Below are 19410 nucleotides of genomic sequence, written 5' to 3' on the forward strand. Positions count from 1 at the left end.
GTGTACCGGATTTTCCAGTCCCACCAACACCATCACCGCTTGGTCCCAACATGGCGACATTGCCGGATAAGTTCCACCACCATCGGCTAAGGTCGTACCACCCTTGAATGAAAACTAACGTTGGTTTGGTCCAGTTGAACCCCATATGGTTCGTTTCATTTGAAGCAAAAACGGTTTATTGTGACTTAAGTTAATGTTTAATGCACATTGTTAATAATAAACAGTATAGATTTAATCTAACTCTTAAAAAATCCACCACCTTATACCTCATGATTAATGTCATGAAGAATTTCATAATCAAGGTCATCAAAGACATTTTTTATTCATGGTGCCTCAGTACCACCCTTACCTCATGGGTCCCACAGACTAATAAAAAAAATAAAAGAAATACAAAAACTATTTTTATAAAGGTTTGAGTTTTGCCGCTGACCCAGTTTTCACTGGAATCATGATCATAGAGAGGTGGAATGACATCACAATAGTCAGCCGGCTAGATTCTCAGAGAAGGAAACACGACACTCAGCCAGAAAAATCTGAACTTCTAAAATAAGAAAAAGTTGTTGCGATCTATAATATCTTTTGAAATGGTTGTGCTATCCGGTAAAGTTGATCAAAGGAAGACGAAAAAGGGGCACAAATTCAATCCCTCAACCCCTGTCACCCTCCCAGTAGAAACAAAATTCGGTGAGTCTTCTGTCTTCCAACGATTTCAATTGTGAATAAGTCTCGAACAGTGACATCCACACAAAAAAATAAAGATAGATTGTAATAGAAACCAATTAGCATAGAAAACCTAAACCAAATGCCTAATATCCCAGTCCACACAATAAGAAGAAAAGAAAAAAGAAAAGGATCAGCAACTGCTTCAGCATCCAACAGAACAACATGCCTTGAAACGGATAACTCAATAGCAGGTTTCAACAATCCATTACTGTAACCATGTTGAACATGTTCAGCAGAGAAGTATCCTTCTTTCTTCAAACCTGAACAAAAAAAATAGACTCATTAAGACAAAATTTGAAATCCTGGAATCTCCCATTCTGCTCATCTACTTTGCATTTTGAGACTACCGAGCTACCCAGCCTATAGAATTAAATAAATAAATCAAAACACCTAGCTTAGTTGACCCATTCATTCGATCCAGCCTTCAGACGATATTTACCAGATAATTTCAAGCTGCAGTAGATCATGTCATGGATTACTTGCAGATAAGAAAGGTTCAAGCTCCTTTTTAACTTTCTTCATTGCGGGCCTATCTTCGCTTCTATCCTGAAGGCACTCCATTACAAGCTTAGCAACTACCTGTAGTTGTTCTTCCTTTGCATCCTTCGCTATCTTCTGATCCAGAATGGTAGAGAGATCCATACCTTCTTCCGTTAGTTTCATTAGGTTGGATATGAATACGGGTGTATCTCTCTTTTCCCCAGTCAGAAGCTCCACTAGAACAACACCAAAACAATAAACATCACATTTCTCGATGGCTTCAAGTTCATCACTTTTATGATCAGATTCACCTTTTAGAGTTTGATACAGAGGAGCCAATCTCGAAGCTTTAAAATCACAGACTTTAGAAACCAATTCTGAGGACCCATCATTCTTCTTCTCTTCTCGTAGTAATATATCAGAAGATACGAATTTCCCATGAAAGACAGGTACTGATTCTGAATGCAAATAATCCAGTGCGTCGGCCGTCTCTGCTGCAATTCTCAAGCGATCATCCCATGAAAGATGTTGCATATGCAGAAGCAGGTTCTCCTCTGGAGAGCAATGCTCATAAACTAACATTGGAATCTGTGTGCCCAGGCAACAACCCAAGAGTTTGACCACATGTTTGTGATTGATCCGAGAGAGAATATCAACCTCATTTACAAACTGTATGATCTGCTCTTTCATCTGGTTTTTGTTCAGTGGATATCTCCTAACCATTACTGTCTTGCCATCTGGTAAAGTTCCTTTAAAAAATGAACCAAAAACTCCTTGGACAGGTAAGACTTCAAGGAAATTTTGCGTTGCCCTCTTTACCTGGTTTATGGTGAAAAATTTGAAATCTACTCTGGCCTCTTTATGTGAATCCAATCGTTGCATCAATAGTTTACCTCCATTTTCTTGGAAAAGCATCATGCGTTCTCTTTTCTTTTTTGCCCAATACAAAAACCATATAAGGATAGGTAGAACAAGGAAGCTTGCACTGATACCTGAAAACACCAGATTCAATATACATTTTAAATTTTTATTATTTCAAACACATTTCTTTAACATTAGGGCTGCTGCACCTTGCAATAACAAAAGTTGGGAAATTGGTAATTATTCAATGCGTGAGCTCAAAGCAGTGTTTGATATATCTCTTCATGTCGCCGTGTCGGTGGCTGGTGACACCACTGACACGGCGATATTTTGCCGATACTTCGGCGATTTTTGGATATATGAGTTGCAGGTTGGAGAGTGCAGAAAAACTATGTTTTGTCATCTGTGATCCTCCCTCTCCTTTCTTGAGATCAACCACATAACTCTCCTCATCAAACCCAATTTTCTGAGCAAACAGAGGATAAAAGGATTAGAAAGGGAAGCAGCAAGCAATAGGGCTCCAAATTAATAATGAAAGGAAAAGAATAACAGAAGAAGAAAGGAGGAACCTTGGGAGCGATATTGATCTGATAGACGAGGCCAATGTTCTTGGTAAGCTCTTTACCGGCGTCGGAGGCGAGGTGAAGCTTCATCTACTCCAGTATCGCTGCAGATTTTAGATCGGTTTTTTACATGGTTAAAATCTGAAACAAAATTGGGGATCTGACGGAATAAAGAAAATGCAAGCAGAGAGAGAGTGGGAGAGAGAGATATTGAAGAAAAAGTTGCAGGGAACAGTAGCGGTAAAGTTTTCCGTCCTTAGAGTTAGAGAAGGTGAAGAGCCAGCAACGATAGTTCGATTTTGGCCGATATTTCACCGATTCGCCGATTTTCCAGCGACTTTCGGTCAGTGTCGTATCGAAGCTCGGTTTCTCGTCGCCCTTCAATGAAACCAAGCTCAAAGTCTTGGCTTTGATTATTAATGTTTCGCCGATTTATCGCGACATTTCGGTGACATAATGTACCATGGCTCAAAGTCTTGGCTTTGATTATTAATGTTTCGACTAAAATGAAAATTATAAGATGCGAGTTAGTCCAGTTTTGTTAAAAGCAATTCCTAGAAGAATTTTGAAGAACAAAGCATATCATTTCAACTCATGGACTGTGAAATCTTAAACCCTTTTAAGTCTATCTAAAGGTATTTTCATCCTCTACAATTCGGTTTCTGTAATTCCCTCCATGTAGGTATTAGGATTGTGGCACCTAGCTACGTAATATGCAACAGTCAGTCTTAAAATCAAGATTAGGAATTAACCGCATTATCTCCTATAATTTCTACCCTAGTTTTTTTGTTCTTCTCTGGTGAGGTGACAACCCAACTTTTCCATTCCAAACCTTTTTCAAAATGAATGTATGGAACTTTTTGGAAAAGTAAAATATAGGACCCACAATTAGTATTTTTCTACATTTTTCTTTCATTTCCTTCTCTTTTTGAGAGGCTATGGAATTAGCACAACTCTTTTTTTATTTATTTTTTTGTTAGAAAGATAATTTATTGAAAATCAGGGCACAAGGAACACTCGACAACTTGATTTCAAAGATAAATAAGCCAAGGCAAGGAAATGGGCCAGGATGTCTTACTTGCCAAAGAAAATGCCTTCCTATCTAGAGCATAGACTACACAATTAGCCTCTCTAGAATAGAAAAAAAAAAAAAAAAAAAAAAAAGGACAAAGACCAACCAAGGAAGAGCTGTGAAAGATCTCTAATATCCTCTAGAATCGGTCAATCCTCTAACAGATCATCAAGACCATCACCATAACTAGAGAAAGCAGCTACTGGCAATCAGATTCAAAGCACACCTGGGAAAAATTCGCTTCAATCGCTGCAAGGAGCCCCTCATGAAGAGCTGCTGCTTCACCACACAATACTGAAGGGTATAGACATGGATCAAAAACAACAACGCAAATTGAACCAGTTGAGAGTCATGGATGATTACCCTCACCTCGCCCTTCTCACCCGAACTATCATGCGCATAGTCCGAGTTGACTTTGAAGCCTTGTGTTGGGCTGTCCAAATGGGCATATAGTCCAATTGATCACGTTTGTAATAGTATTGGGCATCATTCCATCCTCCATTGTAGTCCAAAACTCCATATGGGCTTGCTTAGCTTTATTCACTATTTTCTCAAGGCTCCAATATTTATCATTAAAGACCAAATCATTACGAGCCAGCCACAGGGTCCAACACCCATATAGAAGTAGGCTTAGCATCTTCTTACTTGTTCTCTTATCTGGAAATTTAACTTTGCTCTAGTTGTTAAGGACCTCAGCTAAAGATGATGATTCCCATGAAGCTAGAACAAAGGCTAAGTCGCACCCAAACCAAATTGCCCTAGTATGTTCACACTCAAAGAAAATGTGATTACTGGTATCCATTCCTTTTCAGGACCTCCTACATTCGATGTCCACCCTACCTTTCTTTGATACAGCCCCTCACCAGTTGCCAAACCTTCATTTAGGGCCTTCTTCTATATGAAGTTTTCTTGACCTTTGGAAAACACTTAGCACTCCAAACATACCTCCAAGTTTGTGGCTCCACTAATTCCCATTCATGCCTTCTTGGTGACTAGCCTTCCAAGCTTGCTACAAAATCCCTACGGTTACATAAGAGATGATAGGTAGTTTTCACAAAGAATTTCCCATCCTTAGCTGCACCCCGCACCAGTTTGTCCTCCCTTTGTGTCCTGGATTTTAAGGATTGCCTTCCTTTCTTCTTGTGTAAATAATCAGGTGAGTAAATCCCTTTTCCATAAATTATTAATTGGGTCAATCAGTTCATGTACCCATACTCACTTCTGCATTTATTGGCTGCATAGATGTGATCTGAAAAGTGGGAAGACTCGGGACCCAGTTACATCCCTAAATCGGAGTATTTTCTCCATCCCCAATTGTGTTCAAAAGGCCCATTTGTAATACCTCCCTTCCTTTCAATGTACTCTACCAAGGCCATGATGCACTTGAACCTTTGCGGGCCTCTCAAAAAAAAGTATTGGAAAAGTACACGGTCTTCGTAAACCGTGTCCACAATGTAGCTCCTCCCACAATCTCCAAGCCACCTTTGCAAGGAGGGCCTTGTTATGCAGAAAAAGAGTCCCTGAAGCCCAGCCCACCACGGTCTTTGGACCTACATAACCTTGACCAAGACACTCAATGGAATTTCTTCTCTTCCCCAAATTGCCCCAAAAAGAAATTAGACAAAACTTGTTCGGATTTCGTCATGGACCCCCTTAGGAAGAGCAATGTGTGACCCTTCAAAAGTTGCCATAGTTGAGCCCATTGATTTAGTAAGTACTTCCTTGCCTGCTTGAGAAAGTAATCTGTGCTTCCACCCTTGGGTCTAGACACCTTTTCTCCAATTTCCTTAAAGAGCTTGGACTTAGAGGTCCCGAAGTTTGTGGGAAGGCCCAAATATTTAGCTAGCCCCTCACCATATTTAATCTTCATAACTCTTGAGAACCACCTCCGAAATCTCATAGGGTATTAGGGCTAAAGGTAATGGTTGATTTCTTCAAATTGATCGCTTACCCACTTGTGTGACAATACAGATCTAGACAGGCCTTAAGGTCACACATATGGTCTAATTTCATGTCCGAAAATATTAAACAATCATCTACGAAGAGAATGTGAGAAATACTTGGGGCCCGGTTTTTGACACTTATCACCCTAATGAGTTGTTCTGATTCAACCCTCTCAATCACAAAACTTAACACTTGTGAGCTTAGGATGATAAATGGGGTAAGTGGATCACCCTACCTAGTTCCCCTTGAAGGAATGAAAGAACCCTTCTCTACCCCATTCACCAGCAGAGTGTATATAATTGAGGTAAGGCACTCCATGACCATATCCACTCATCTAGAAGAGAAACCCAACCTCAAAAGAGAGACCCAAATAAAGGGCCACTCCAAGCGGTCATATGTTTTTTTCATATCGAGTTTTAAGGCCATAAACTTTCTCTTACTTTTCTTTTGATGCCGCACATATTGATAAAGCTCATGCACAATAAATATATTATTAGAAATCTACCATTTAGGAACAAAAGTAGACTATTGGGTGAGATGATACCTGCCAACACCACTTTAAGCCTCTTAGCAAATATCTTTGATACAATCTTGACCACAACTCCGCATAAGCTGATTAGGAGAAAATGTTCTGGTAATTTTGGGCTCTCCACTTTTGGAATCAAGCATATGTAGGTTCTATTGAGATCACTGGGGAGAACACTATCTATGAAAAAATTCTGCAAAAATCTACACACCTCCTCCTTTTTAATGTTCCAATATTTTTGGTAGAAAAGGGGAGGATAGCCATCAGGATCAAGGGACTTTAAGGAGCCAATTCAGCATTAACCTCCATGGGAACTAGTGGTTGCATTGTAGCTAAGGCTCGGCCCAAGGAATTTTGGTCAATTCTTGCAGTTGTTACTACTTCACAGAAGTGGTTCAACAATAGTGTATGAAGTTGCTCTTCTGATGACGTCCATGTTCCGTCACATTGCTCAAGTTTGAGGATTTGGTTGATGTGGTACATTTGTAAGGTTGATGCATGAAAGGAGGAATTTCTATCTCCCCACTAGATCCACTCAACCATTGATTTTTGGCACCAAAGAATCTCCTCTCTTAATAATTCTTCTTCTAGTTTGTTTCTCACCTCACCTCATTTTCCTCTTCTTGATTAACCTCGTCTTCCCCTTTACTTTGTATTGCCCCCAACAAAAATTTCAGCTCTTTGATTTTAGACTGGATATGCCCAAATTCATCTCGATTCCACTTTTGAAGAGCCTTTTGCAATTATCTACCTTCCTGATTATTGGGTGAGACTCTGAGTTATCTTTTGATGAAGACCAAGCTTGTTGAACCACCTCCTTGCATTTAGGTTCCCTGATCCACATTGCTTCAAACCTAAATGGACATTTACCCATCACTCTTCCCCCATCCGTATCAATGAGCAATAGATTGTGATCTAAGCACACAGCAGGCCATATAAACACACATGCATTCTCAAACATTACCCTCCAAGCATGATTGGCCATAGCTCTATCCAATTTGATTCTAATATTAGCTGCACCCTTCCTCCTATTATTCCATATAAAGCATGGACCTTTGGAGCCAAGATCTATCAACCCACATTGAGAAACCATGTCCTTGAACCTCTGAGAATATTTGTCCACTTTATCAATACCCCCCGCCTTCTCATACCAACCAAGTAGTTGTTAAAGTCCCCAAAGCAAACCCATGCATTAGTTCGGTTACTCCCTATTGGAATTAATTGATCCCACACTTGCTAACGTTCACTTCTAATTAGGTTACTATTGGGAAATGCCATGTTACCATTGCCACATCAGCCTTCATTAGTTTTGATGATAACAAACACAAAATTACTAATGTCCATATCAAGTTGTGATGGTCTAGTTAGTATGAAAGCAAGTGCACCAAACCCAACTCATTAGACCAAACTCACCGAATGTCTAAAGTCAAGGCCAAGACCAAGCCAAGATGGACATGAATTCTAAGTCAAGATGAGCATGAAGAATGGATTACAAGAAGACTCAAGAACATCAATGATCATCAACTCAATCTCAAGCAAGAAGACTTAGCAAATTAGGACTTACGTCACATCATGTACACTCATATGTAATTGCACTCAAGTATACACATATCATGTCATTAGATTGACCTAGGACATGTTAGGAAAGTGTATGAGGCTTAGGGTTGGCTAGAAATACCAAAAACCTAATCAAGTCCCTGTGCACCTAACTGTGCAATTTGTGCTTCAGATGGAATTCTGTTTGGTCACAGAGAGCCAGACGGACGTCCGTCTGGTACTGACTTAAGCTTCAATTGCTAGTTGTTAAATGGTCACTTCCAAACGGACGACTGTCTGATTAGACGGACATCCGTCTAGACTGAAATCTGGACTAAAATTATGTCCGTTTTCTATTCGTTGGGGATTGGGCTAAGGCACTCAAAGGCCATCTAGATAAGCCCAATTCACCCCATTTGAAAGGCTTGAACCTCACATTTGATCAACTACTCCCCAAGGTAATCTCAAGCTCTCAAATCACAAGAAAGCAATTGTGCTTTGTCTCTCATCCTCTCTCCAACCTTGAAGAACATACCAAGGTGTTAAGTAAGCTTGTGGAAGTCAAGCTTGAGGTGATTGAAGGCTTTGGTGGTGCATTCATTTTATAATTGAGCATACAATTCTTATTGCATCACACTCACACAAGAGGTAAGTGTCACACCTCTTGTTAAGTAACATCCTTCTCTTGTAACTATTTCAATTCTAAGTCTAGGTAGATTAGAATTGGTTTCGAGTGCTCTTGCCCGTGAACAAAGATTGAAGATGGTGTTCTTGCCCTAGGATAAACAAAGATTGTAAAGAATACTCTTGCCTCGTAACAAAGATTGTGAGAGTTTGATTCTCTACCCATTGTATTGAAAGAGAATCACTAGTGAAAATCTCTCTTGAGGCCAAGAGAGGAGTGGACGTAGACTTGTAAGTTGAACCACTATAAATCTTGTGTTGTGGTTGCTTGTCATTGTTTAAATTTATTTGAATTCTCAATTTACCTTGTATTTCCAAACAAAACGAAAAATTTGGACAATCCACTAGTTGCAACCGATTCACCCCCCCCCCTCTAGGTTGCACCAACAATTGGTATCCAAGAGGGAGCTCAATTTGAGATTGAAATCAATCTCTGAAAGAGTAAAAGATCATGGCTTTTCCTTTTGACCAAGTTCCTTCAAGAACCAAAGGACTTAACACTTCTGGACCTCCATACTTTGATGGAGAAGGTTTTGCCTATTTGAAAAGTAGGTTTGAAGATTTTGTTTGTGCACATGATTTTGATGTTTGGAACATCATCACATGTGGACCAAACGAAGTTCATAAAGTAGATGAACAAGGCAATAGAATACCCAAACCCAAAGCCAAGTGGACTTCAGCCAACAAGGTTAAAATTCATTTAAACCACAAAGCAAAAATGTTTTTGCAATGTGCTTTAAGTGAAAGAGTCTACAATAGATATGGGATTTGCAAGAGTGCTAAGGAAATATTTGATAAGCTGGTCGTCACATATGAAGGGACCGACCACATCAAAAAGATGAACTTAGATGTCTATATGCTTCAATATGAAGAATTTAGAATGTTAGATGATGAGAATATTACTTCCTTATTCACTAGATTCACTAACATTGTTAACAAGTTGTATAGTCTTGGTAAGGAGTTGGAAAATGAGGATGTGACAAGAAAAATTCTAAGAGCCATTCCACCTTCATGGAGACCCAAAAAAACCACCATTCAAGAAGCGGGAAATTTATCCAAAAATCACCCTTGATGAACTTATGGGATCTTTGCTTGCTCATGAAGCAGAGCTTGAAGAAGACAAGCAAGCAAGTGTGCAACAGGATCGAAGAAAGGATTCTATATCCTTAAAAAATGCCACCAAGAAAGAAGAAAGTGAAAGGGAAGGAGAAGACTAGGACACTAAGAAGAAGCTTTACCTAATTGCCAAAGAGTTCAAGAGACTTCTCAAAAAGAAAGGAGGAAAACATCCTCACAAAAGAGAATCCTCAAAGGAACACAAAGGTAAAAGTCCTTCTAAGGAAAGAACTTGTGTCTCTAATGTCACTTGTTGTAAGTGTAGGAAACCGGGTCACATCAAATCCGAGTGCCCGAATGAAGAAAAGAAGAGAGCTTATATGGCCGAAACATCCTACATCACTAGTGATGATGAAGAAGAAAAGGAGGAGTCCGATGAAGAGAGAATTAACTTGGCTCTGATGGCAAAGTCCAAGGAAGAACAAGAAGACCTTGAGGTAAATTCTTCCTATAGTCTTAATTCCATTAACAAAGATGATAGGGGTTTATATGGAACAAATGACATGGATAGGGACAACTTAATTGGAGTCTTGTCCAAAATACTTAAGGATCCTGAAAAAGGTTATTAAGAGAGAGAGTGTGGTGTTCTTTCTTCCTTTATGCATTCATGTAGGGGGAGAGTGCATATGTGAGGGAGAGAAATTGTTTTTATGCATTAATTTTAGGGGGAACATATGTTAAGGGGGAGAGTTATTTGAGGGGGAGCATTCCATGCTTTTCTCATTTTTTTTGTTGATGACAAAGGGGGAGAAATTTGGGGAACACAAACATGTATATGGTGTTTTATGTAATGATCCATGATTGGAGGTATTTAGGGTACTTCATAGTGATATGCCTTTCTGGGGGCATTTGAAGTACATCATGCATAAGTGATGATTTTAATGTCTACAATGATCATTCATATGTTTGATCACTTGTGTGTTTGTCATCATCAAAAAGGGGGAGATTGTTGGGAAATGCCATGTTAACATTGCCACATCAGCCTTCATTAGTTTTGATGATAACAAACATGAAATTACTAATGTCCATATCAAGTTGTGAATGTCTAGTTAGTATGAAAGCAAGTGGACCAAACCCAACTCATTGGACCAAACTCACTGGATGTCTAAAGTCAAGGCCAATACCAAGCCAAGATGGACATGAAGTCTAAGTCAAGATGAACATGAAGAATGGAGTACAAGAAGACTCAAGAACATTAATGATCATCAACTCAATCTCAAGCAAGAAGACTTAGCAATTAGGACTTTAGTCACTTCATGTACACTCATATGTAATGGCACTCAAGTATACACATATCATGTCATTAGATTGACCTAGGACATGTTCGAAAAGTGTATGAGGCTCAGGGTTGGCTAGAAATACCAAAAACCCAATCAAGTCCCTGTTTGCACCTAACTATGCAATCTATGCTTCAGACGGAATTTTCTCTAGTCATTGAGAGCCAGAAGGAGCTGGCTTGTTGAAGCCAGACAGAAGTCCGTCTGACCAGATGAACGTCCGTCTGGTTTTGAATTAAGCTTCAATGGCTAGTTTTTAAACGGTCACTTCTAAACGGACGATCGTCTGGTTAGACGGACATCCGTCTGGACTAAAATTATGTCCATTTTCTATCTTTTGGGGATTTGGCTAAGGCACTTAAAGGCCATCTAGATAAGCCCAATTCACCCCATTTGAGAGTCTTGAACATCACATTTGATCAAATACTCCCTAAATAATCTCAAGCTCTCAAATCACAAGAAAGCAATTGTGCTTTGCCTCTCATCCTCTCTCCAACCTTGAAGAACATACCAAGTTGTTAAGTAAGCTTGTGGAAGTCAAGCTTGAAGTGATTGAAGGCTTTGGTGGTGCAATCATTTTACAAGTGAGCATACAAATCTTATTTCATCACACTCACACAAAAGGTAAAGTGTCACACCTTTTGTTAGGTAACATCTTTCTCTTGTATCTGTTCCAATTCTAAGTCTAGGTAGATTAGAATTGGTTTTGGGTGCTCTTGCCCTTGAACAAAGATTGAAGAGGGTGCTCTTTCCCTAGGATAAACAAAGATTGTAAAGGGTACTTTTACCCCGTAACAAAGATTGTAAGGGTTTGATTCTCTATCCATTGTATTGAAAGAGAATCACTAGTGAAAATCTCTCTTGAGGCCAAGAGAGGAGTGGGGGTAGACTTGTAAGTCGAACCATTATAAATCTTGTGTTGTGGTTGCTTGTCATTGTTTAAATTCAATTGAATTCTCAATTTACCTTGTATTTTCAAACAAACCGAAAAATTAGGACAATCCACTAGCTGCAACCGATTCACCCCCCCCCTTAGGTTACCATAAACATAGATCATGAAAAATTGCTTTCCCTCCACTTGCATCTCCAAGTCCAACAAATGTTCATCAACCTCCAAAATACTAACTTGAGCTGAATTATTCCATAACAGTGCCAACCCACCAATACACCCCACTACATTAATAGAAAAAACCTTATCAAACTTCAACCCTCTTCTTACCACTTTCATTATCTATTCTTGACTTTTAGTTTCAACAATAAATAGAACATCCATTTTCTCAGCACTAGAGAGATTATGAAGGGCCCGAATTGCCTTGGAGCTCCCTAAACCTTGGCAGTTCCACCCAAGAAGCCTTATAAAGACCCGTGGGACTGATTCACCCCAGTCCCCATAGGTCCAAAAGTAAAAAGACTCCTCCTTAGAATTATTAGCCACTTTTCTACCTTGTCGAGCTCTCTTCACCTTGGTTTGGAAGAGTCAAAAAGGGAAATTTAGCGTCTTCAACGGTTGTTGCAGAACGAGAACACTAGCTATGTTTATAGAGTTGATAAGAAGTTCAATAGGTCGACTCCATACCGTACTCCATCATTTCAGCCTAGCTGTATGAGATATGGATATGGGAATGCACATAATGGACAATATGGACAGAGTGGTGTCAATCGACTAGTTGGTGCTACTTAAGCCCCCAAGCTAGTTTATGCTAATCAACGCCAGTAAATCAAAGACCTCTGGCACCAATGATAACCGCAGGACAGAAAGAACCTATTTGTTTCTACTGCCAAGACAACATGCTCGTATTTGCCCTCACCAACCATGTCAGCAAACTAGAATAGTGGCAGAGCCAATACAAGCCCCTCCTTTTGGAAAGTTATATAGCATTGGCAAGACTACGCAAGATTAGAGTCACGATGTTGTGACAGGCACACTATTTATAGCCTCAATTCCTTTCTTCGTTTTATTTGACACTTGTACATCTCATACACTCATATCATTTGCAATTGTGATGAAATTTTTTCTCTATTGTTTAAGAAGTTAGCCAAGGGTCTAGTGATTAGTACACCTACTAGATCTACAGTTCGACTAGATGAAGTAAGTAGAATCGTGTCCTATAACTATAGATGGTAGAACTAGGAAGCCCACGTGGTGGTTTTAGACAAGAAGGACTGATCTAGAGTTTCAAGTTGGGGTAAGAGCTTTTCTAAAAGTATCACCTATGAAGAGAGTAATGATATTCAACATCAAAGGAAAGCCTAGCCCTCAGTACATCGGACCTTACGAGATTGTTGAAAAGGCTAGACATGTCGCATACCGTTTGGCTTTACACTCATCGTTGGCCAGTGTACATGACGTATTCCACGTGTCGATGCTATGTCAATGTGTTGAAAATCCTTAGACTCTTCTCCAGTAAGAACTGGAAGGTTCAGATGCAGGCCATACCTAAGAAGAATAACTAGTCAAGATCCTGGATAGGAAAGACAAGCAGTGTGGAATAGGACCATAACCTTGGTGAAGATCAGGTGGAAGAACCAGACCACTGAAGAAGCTTCTTGGAAAAATGAAGATGAGATGAGAGAGAAGTACCCTTACCTCTTAAAAACCCAGGCACACTTCCAATTTCGAGGATGAAATTTCTGTAAGGAGGCAAGGATGTGAAATCCCTCACAATCCTAACCCAAAAATCCATATTATAGATTTGAAAACCCACAGTGCAGGTAGAAGGCAATTGTGGGCCATTCAAATAGAGACAACGGGATTGGAGTCTAAGCCAATGGAAATAGATGGAGATGATGCTGAGTTGGGAGTTCTATCAGAGTTTAGAAAGAGATCTAACTTCGGCGTTGTTAGACTTGGAAGATGGATCAAGTATACTGTGATGACACGTGTAGAAGGTCCCAAAATTTTATAGTATAGAATAGGAACTAGGGCAGAGCATGGGCTTTCAAGGCGTTGATTCTACTCTTGGAACAAAAGTTCCATGGGTTGGTCGATTGGCCTGGTCGCCTTAGGTGACCAACCTGTTTCCGAGTGAAAAAGGGCAAAATTGGAATTTTAGTTTTTGAAGCCTATTTACTGTGTGTTTGTTCTAAAACTTGTCATTATGATATGAAGTCATCAGAGAACATCAAAGCTCATTAGAGAACACTCTGTGAAGGTGAAAGACAATGTGGAGAGCATCCGACAAAGTTTCTGAAAGACAATTTACTTTCTTGATGGTTAGCATTCATCTTCTTCTTTTTGATTCTCTTCTATGATTAATTCCTCCCATTGCCTAGACCTAGTTGAAGGCTTCTAGTTACTATATCAATTTTATTCTTCTATCCTCTTTCCTCTAGAGTGAATTCCCATTCACTCTAGCTTATCCATGAATCTTCCGAATCGATTTCGGAGAAGACCTAATGTAGGATTCGTTAGGTTTTCATTCCTTTCGCACTTTGATTTTGTTTGTGATCCTTATGAGATCCTTGTTATTTGATTTACCTCTTTAATATTATATATGACATTGATTTATTTTTGCTCATGATTGGACTATTGTATGGAATGGTTTGTGACTATTTAGACCTGATCTATTGAGCTGTGGATCACTCCCTCGGGTATTCGGGTGGATTATGAATACCGCGGGCTGAGTTGATGTGATACTTTACTTGCTAGATGGTAAAGACCATCACCATTGACTATAGTTCCCAATTTCTCTTCTCTTGCTTTATTTTCTTTTCTTTAGTGGCATTATTGTGTCTTGGCCAGCCTGCTTTGTCTAATTTAGCTAAACTTTTTCCTAATTTAATCAAACATTGTAATCTAAATGATTTTCATTGTAACACTTGCATTTTTGCAAAACAAACTAGACATATTTACTCCGATTATAAAAAATAAGACCTTTGAGATTTACAAAGCAACCACTCGAGATATAGATGGTTTGTCACTTTTATTATCATTGCACTAGAGCCATTTGGGTATATTTGTTTTACCAAAAAAGGTTGTGTTTTCTTGTTTTCAAACTTTTCACAAAATGGTAACCACCCAATTTGAGGCTTCCCTAAAAATTTGTTGCCCCAATAATGGAACTGAGTACATAATTGGGAGTTCCAAACCTATTTAGCTAATCATGGCATCATCCACCAACTAGTTCCATTGACAACCCACCTCAAAATGGGAGGGCGCCGAATGCAAGAATAGGCACCTTCTTCAAGTTACTCAGTTATTGATACCATGCATGTTCCCTCTTGTTTTTTGGGCAATCAACAGAATGTTATCTCGTGTCCTACAACAACGTTGTCCCCTTGAGGTTCTATTGGTTTCCACTTCCTTTATAGTTCCCCCTAAGGCTTTTCGGTGTATTGCCTTTGCTCAAAACCATCCTATTGATGGTAAACTTGATCTTTGGGGTTTAGAGTGTGTTTTCTCTGGGTTGTGAAATTCCCTAGGATCCTCACCCAAAACCCATCTTGTAGGTCTGAGAACCCAAAATACGAGTATAAGACAGTTGTGGGCCACCCAAGTGGAGACCGTTGGATCTGAACTATAACCAATGGAATTGGATGGTGGAGATGAAGATTTTGGTGTTTTATTGAGTTTTAGAAGAAGATCTGGGATGAATAGTGATGGACTAGGGGTGGATTACGAATTCAGACATGGTGCATTCTAAAAGTCCCCAAATTCAGGTAAGACCCTCATATAGTGTGTGTGCTAAGTGGTATGACAGTGCCACAGTGCAACCACTCAAGAAAACCCCCTCTTCTAGGGGTGGGTTGCCCCAAGCAACCACCCTTGACGTCCGTGGGTGAAAAAGGGTAAATTTGGGTTTTTTGACTCTGTAGACCCCTATTTAAAGCCATTTTCATCCAAAAACAGATTATTTTATTCCTAGCCATTAAAGACCACAATCACATGTCAAATAAGCCTTTTCAAAGAAAGAGGAAGTTGCGGAACTAATTTGAAAAGTGATCTGAGTTTTTTACCATAAAATTGAAGGTTAGTTATTCCTCCAACTTTTCTACTTCATCTTTTTTGATACTATTGACGGAGGAAAACATGAGGGGAAGATCAATTTATTCTAGGGAACCTAACCTGATTAGATCTAGAAATACAAACTTAACTAATTCTAGGCTAACTTGTGCAAGGTCGGATTACTTTTGGGAACACTCAATGTCCATATTGATTGGAGTAGGTTAAACATAGTACTTTGTTCTTAAGCTAGTCAAGTTAGAGTTCTTCTGTTATTTTTTCTTTTGGAGGAACCAGGGGGTCCAAATCCAACCACAACAAGTGGCCGTTTTGTAAGTACCACCAAATAGGACAAAATTATGGCGGTTTTATATGTACCGCCACTAAATAGGGACCCAATTAGTGGCGGTTTTGTACGTACCGCCACTAAATGTGACACAATTAATGGCAAATTTGTATGTATCGCCGCTAAATAGGGACCCAATTAGTGGCGGTTTTGTACATACTGCCACTAAATGTGACACAATTAATGGCAAATTTGTATGTATCGCCACTAAATAGGGACCCAATTAGTGGCGGTTTTGTACATACCGCCACTAAATGTGACACAATTAATGGCAAATTTGTATGTGTCGCCACTAAATAGGACACAATTAATGGCGGTTTTGTATATAGCACCACTAAATAGGCTTAGTTTAATTCCCCCTCCCACCTGTGCAAAGACAATTAGTGGCAGTATTATCTGCCACTGGTGTATATTCATCTGATTAGTGGCTGTTTTATTAAACCACCACTATTTGCACGTTACATGCGTGGTGCCTTCCGTGGCAGATTTGTGTTGGTTTCCAAAACCACCACCAATCAAATGGTGGCGATTATCCGCCACTAATAGCGAATTTTTTTGTAGTAGATGCTAGGTTTCTCTTGCCTTGGATGGGAAGGAATTTCAGCCAAGGGCTTCAAATTGAAAATCTAGCAACTGAAAGTCCTAGAATGTAAATAGAATATAACCGCCACTAATAGCGATTTTTTTTTGTAGTGGATGCTAGGTTTCTCTTGCCTTGGATGGGAAGGGATTTCAGCCAAGGGCTTGAAATTGAAAATTTAACAACTGAAAGTCCTAGAATGTAAAAAAAATAAAAAATAAGAAAAATAAGAAAAATGGTACTTTACAAGTAAAACCATCATATTCAGTTTGTACCATCAAATCTTATCTTGAAGGCATGGTTTAACCCCAGAAGACACAAGGCAGCTTACCACAAGCTTCCAAGAAAAAAATCCCAATTTCCCTCAATTATTCTTTACCCAAAAAAATAATAATGAATAAATAAATAATTAACCACAAGACTTCTCCCAAGTCTCAACTAAATGGGTCGGCCACATGATTTCTTGCTGTCCAATAAAACTTGGTTTGAGGCCGAATAGATACAAGGACTAAAGTACATTTATTCTTATTTTAGTGTGTGCTTAAGGTGGGGGTCGTTGTGGTATCAAGACACAGAAAATACCTGCAATAATGGGTAAGAGATTGCCTTGGCACTCACTTCCTTTTCTGGTCTCACCGTACAAAGAAGTTCCAATTTCCCAGCCATCCCCATGATAGCCCAGTGGACAATGACAACTGTAGCTTCCAATGCTATTCTTGCATTTAGCAGTTATGCTACAGTTATGGGAGCGGAGTTTGCATTCATCTATGTCTTCGAAGTTCGAAACATCAACAAAAACAACAAAGAAAGATATAATCGGTCAGTAACAAACAAACAAACACAGTAAAGTCGATAGCTGGGGTTGTGACTTGTTAGTTTGTATATATGATTACCTTGGCATCCGCGTTGAAGGTACGGGTTCCCTTCATAACCACTTGTACAATTGCAGTTGTAGCCACGGTCATTCTTGGAGGTGACACATCTGCTCTTTTCTGCCCTGCATGCGTAACTAGTCTTGTTTTCAAGAACTTCGCCACAAGACTTGGTCTCTATTGCCCAGTCTAACACGAGAGGGACGAGAGGGACATATGTCGAACCATTTTTTGTATAATGTGGAGTAGTAAAGTTGGAGAGATATGAGCTTGAGAAGTTGAAGCAGCTAATTTTAACGATGAAAGCGTAGCTGCAGGGATTGAAATCAATGACCTTTGTACGGTTTTTATTACTGCTAACAGATATACTAAAGTTTGAAAAGCCCTTTGGAATTAAAGTCCGACTGCACCCGATGCCCGAGCAGGAACCATTGATCACATCAGTCTTGTTTGGGCAAAACATTGTAGACCCACTCTGGAAATCGCAGCCATTGGAGCCTCTGAGTTCAGAGGTGGTATCACAACCCAAAGTGATGAATCTGTTCTCTGTCTCAGAGACGCTGAATTGAAAATTGGTCCACACGTTCCACTCGTCCCACACGTCCCAGGATGACCCGCAGCTTGAAGCGACAGGAGATAATATAGTAAGTTGCCCTTCGTATGAAGGATCGATAACCTCTAAATCTTCAAAGGATAGTTTTGGAGGATTCACGCTTTCGTTGCAGAATAGCTTAAAACGTTCGTCGTAGAAACACTCTTCATCAGCTCCGAGGCCGAAGGGGTAGGGAACTTGGATATCACCACATGTGGATTTGCAATTGGGCTTTGTAAGTGGTAACGTTGATGTTGCCACCGCCAGACACAAGAGGAGAATGAAGAAGAAGAAGAAGAAGAAGAAAGGAATCAAAATCATAAGATGCTTACTCATTGCTAAATAAACTCTTTGTTGCTCTTAATTCGTTGGCTGCTCTTCACCAGTTATGCTAGCTATGGTAGTTTCATCTGGGTTCAAACCCATAAAAGAATGAGAAGAGAGAAACATGCTTTTTGCTTTGGGATAAAATTAGGAAACTTTATTTTGTAATCTATTCGATTTTTTGTATTGGCACATCGAGTGTGACCCATGTTCTTTTCTTTTTTTTTTAATCACAAACTTTGGACGTTAAAAATCATCATAGAATTGTTTGATTGATAATAATCAAAACCTCATAGAATGTGTAATATTCCCATCCCATATAAAGTGCCCCTTACCCCCTAAAAAAAAGTAAATCCCTAAAAAAATCCATGTGTTAACTTTTGCAAAGTAGAAGCAAAATACTAAACAAAAGTTCCCATAAAAAAACCACTCAAACCAACAATAATTAGATGAACCTCATCTAACCTGAATAAGAAACACTTTACTTAAAGTCGCATGGCATCACTGGCTTTTTTTAGAAGGAAACTCTTGGGTTCCATGCCAAAGCTCAAAAGAAAAAAGAAAGACCATTCCGAAATCGGAAGCACATTGTCATGCTGTGTGTTCTTTTCTTATTCAAAGATTCTATTCCACAGCCGAAAAGACGAAAAAAAAGACCATTCTCAAATACAAATCGTATCCTCATGATGTTGCGTGTTCTTTTCTTTTTTTAAAAGTTTGAAAAAGCTAAAAGAATTCCCCAAAGCCATATCATTTCTTCGTATTCCACGTTTTAAGGTGTTAGTAGACCTTCGCGTGCAAATGCATATTGTTGGTGTCGAATATGCCAAGATTATGGATCGCGAATCACACCAAGTGGTTTTTGTTCTGGCTTCAACTGATTGGATCCACTAATAACTGTAAATTCACTAGAAGATGCTGTAAGAAACGGTGTCGATAGTTTTGATCGACGATCCGTCTTCGACGATTAAA

The 19410-nt window shown here is 39.4% G+C and overlaps 1 protein-coding gene across 1 annotated transcript; it reads right to left on the reverse strand.

Annotated features, from left to right (window-relative positions):
• Positions 1-679: 679 nt before the first annotated feature.
• Positions 680-18530, reverse strand: LOC149012980 (wall-associated receptor kinase 2-like). The gene is made up of 4 exons (XM_089160233.1): positions 17544-18530; positions 17233-17421; positions 1163-2195; positions 680-983 (listed from the first exon to the last, which is right to left on the reverse strand). Exons 1-3 carry the CDS (start codon positions 18448-18450, stop codon positions 1192-1194), a joined length of 2100 nt encoding a protein of 699 aa, XP_089016359.1. The 5' UTR covers positions 18451-18530; the 3' UTR covers positions 680-983; positions 1163-1191.
• Positions 18531-19410: the final 880 nt, after the last annotated feature.

This window comes from Hakea prostrata, chromosome 6, assembly GCF_041222555.1.
Source record: "Hakea prostrata isolate BN-2017 chromosome 6, UWA_Hpros_2, whole genome shotgun sequence".
Classification (NCBI taxonomy): domain Eukaryota; kingdom Viridiplantae; phylum Streptophyta; class Magnoliopsida; order Proteales; family Proteaceae; genus Hakea; species Hakea prostrata.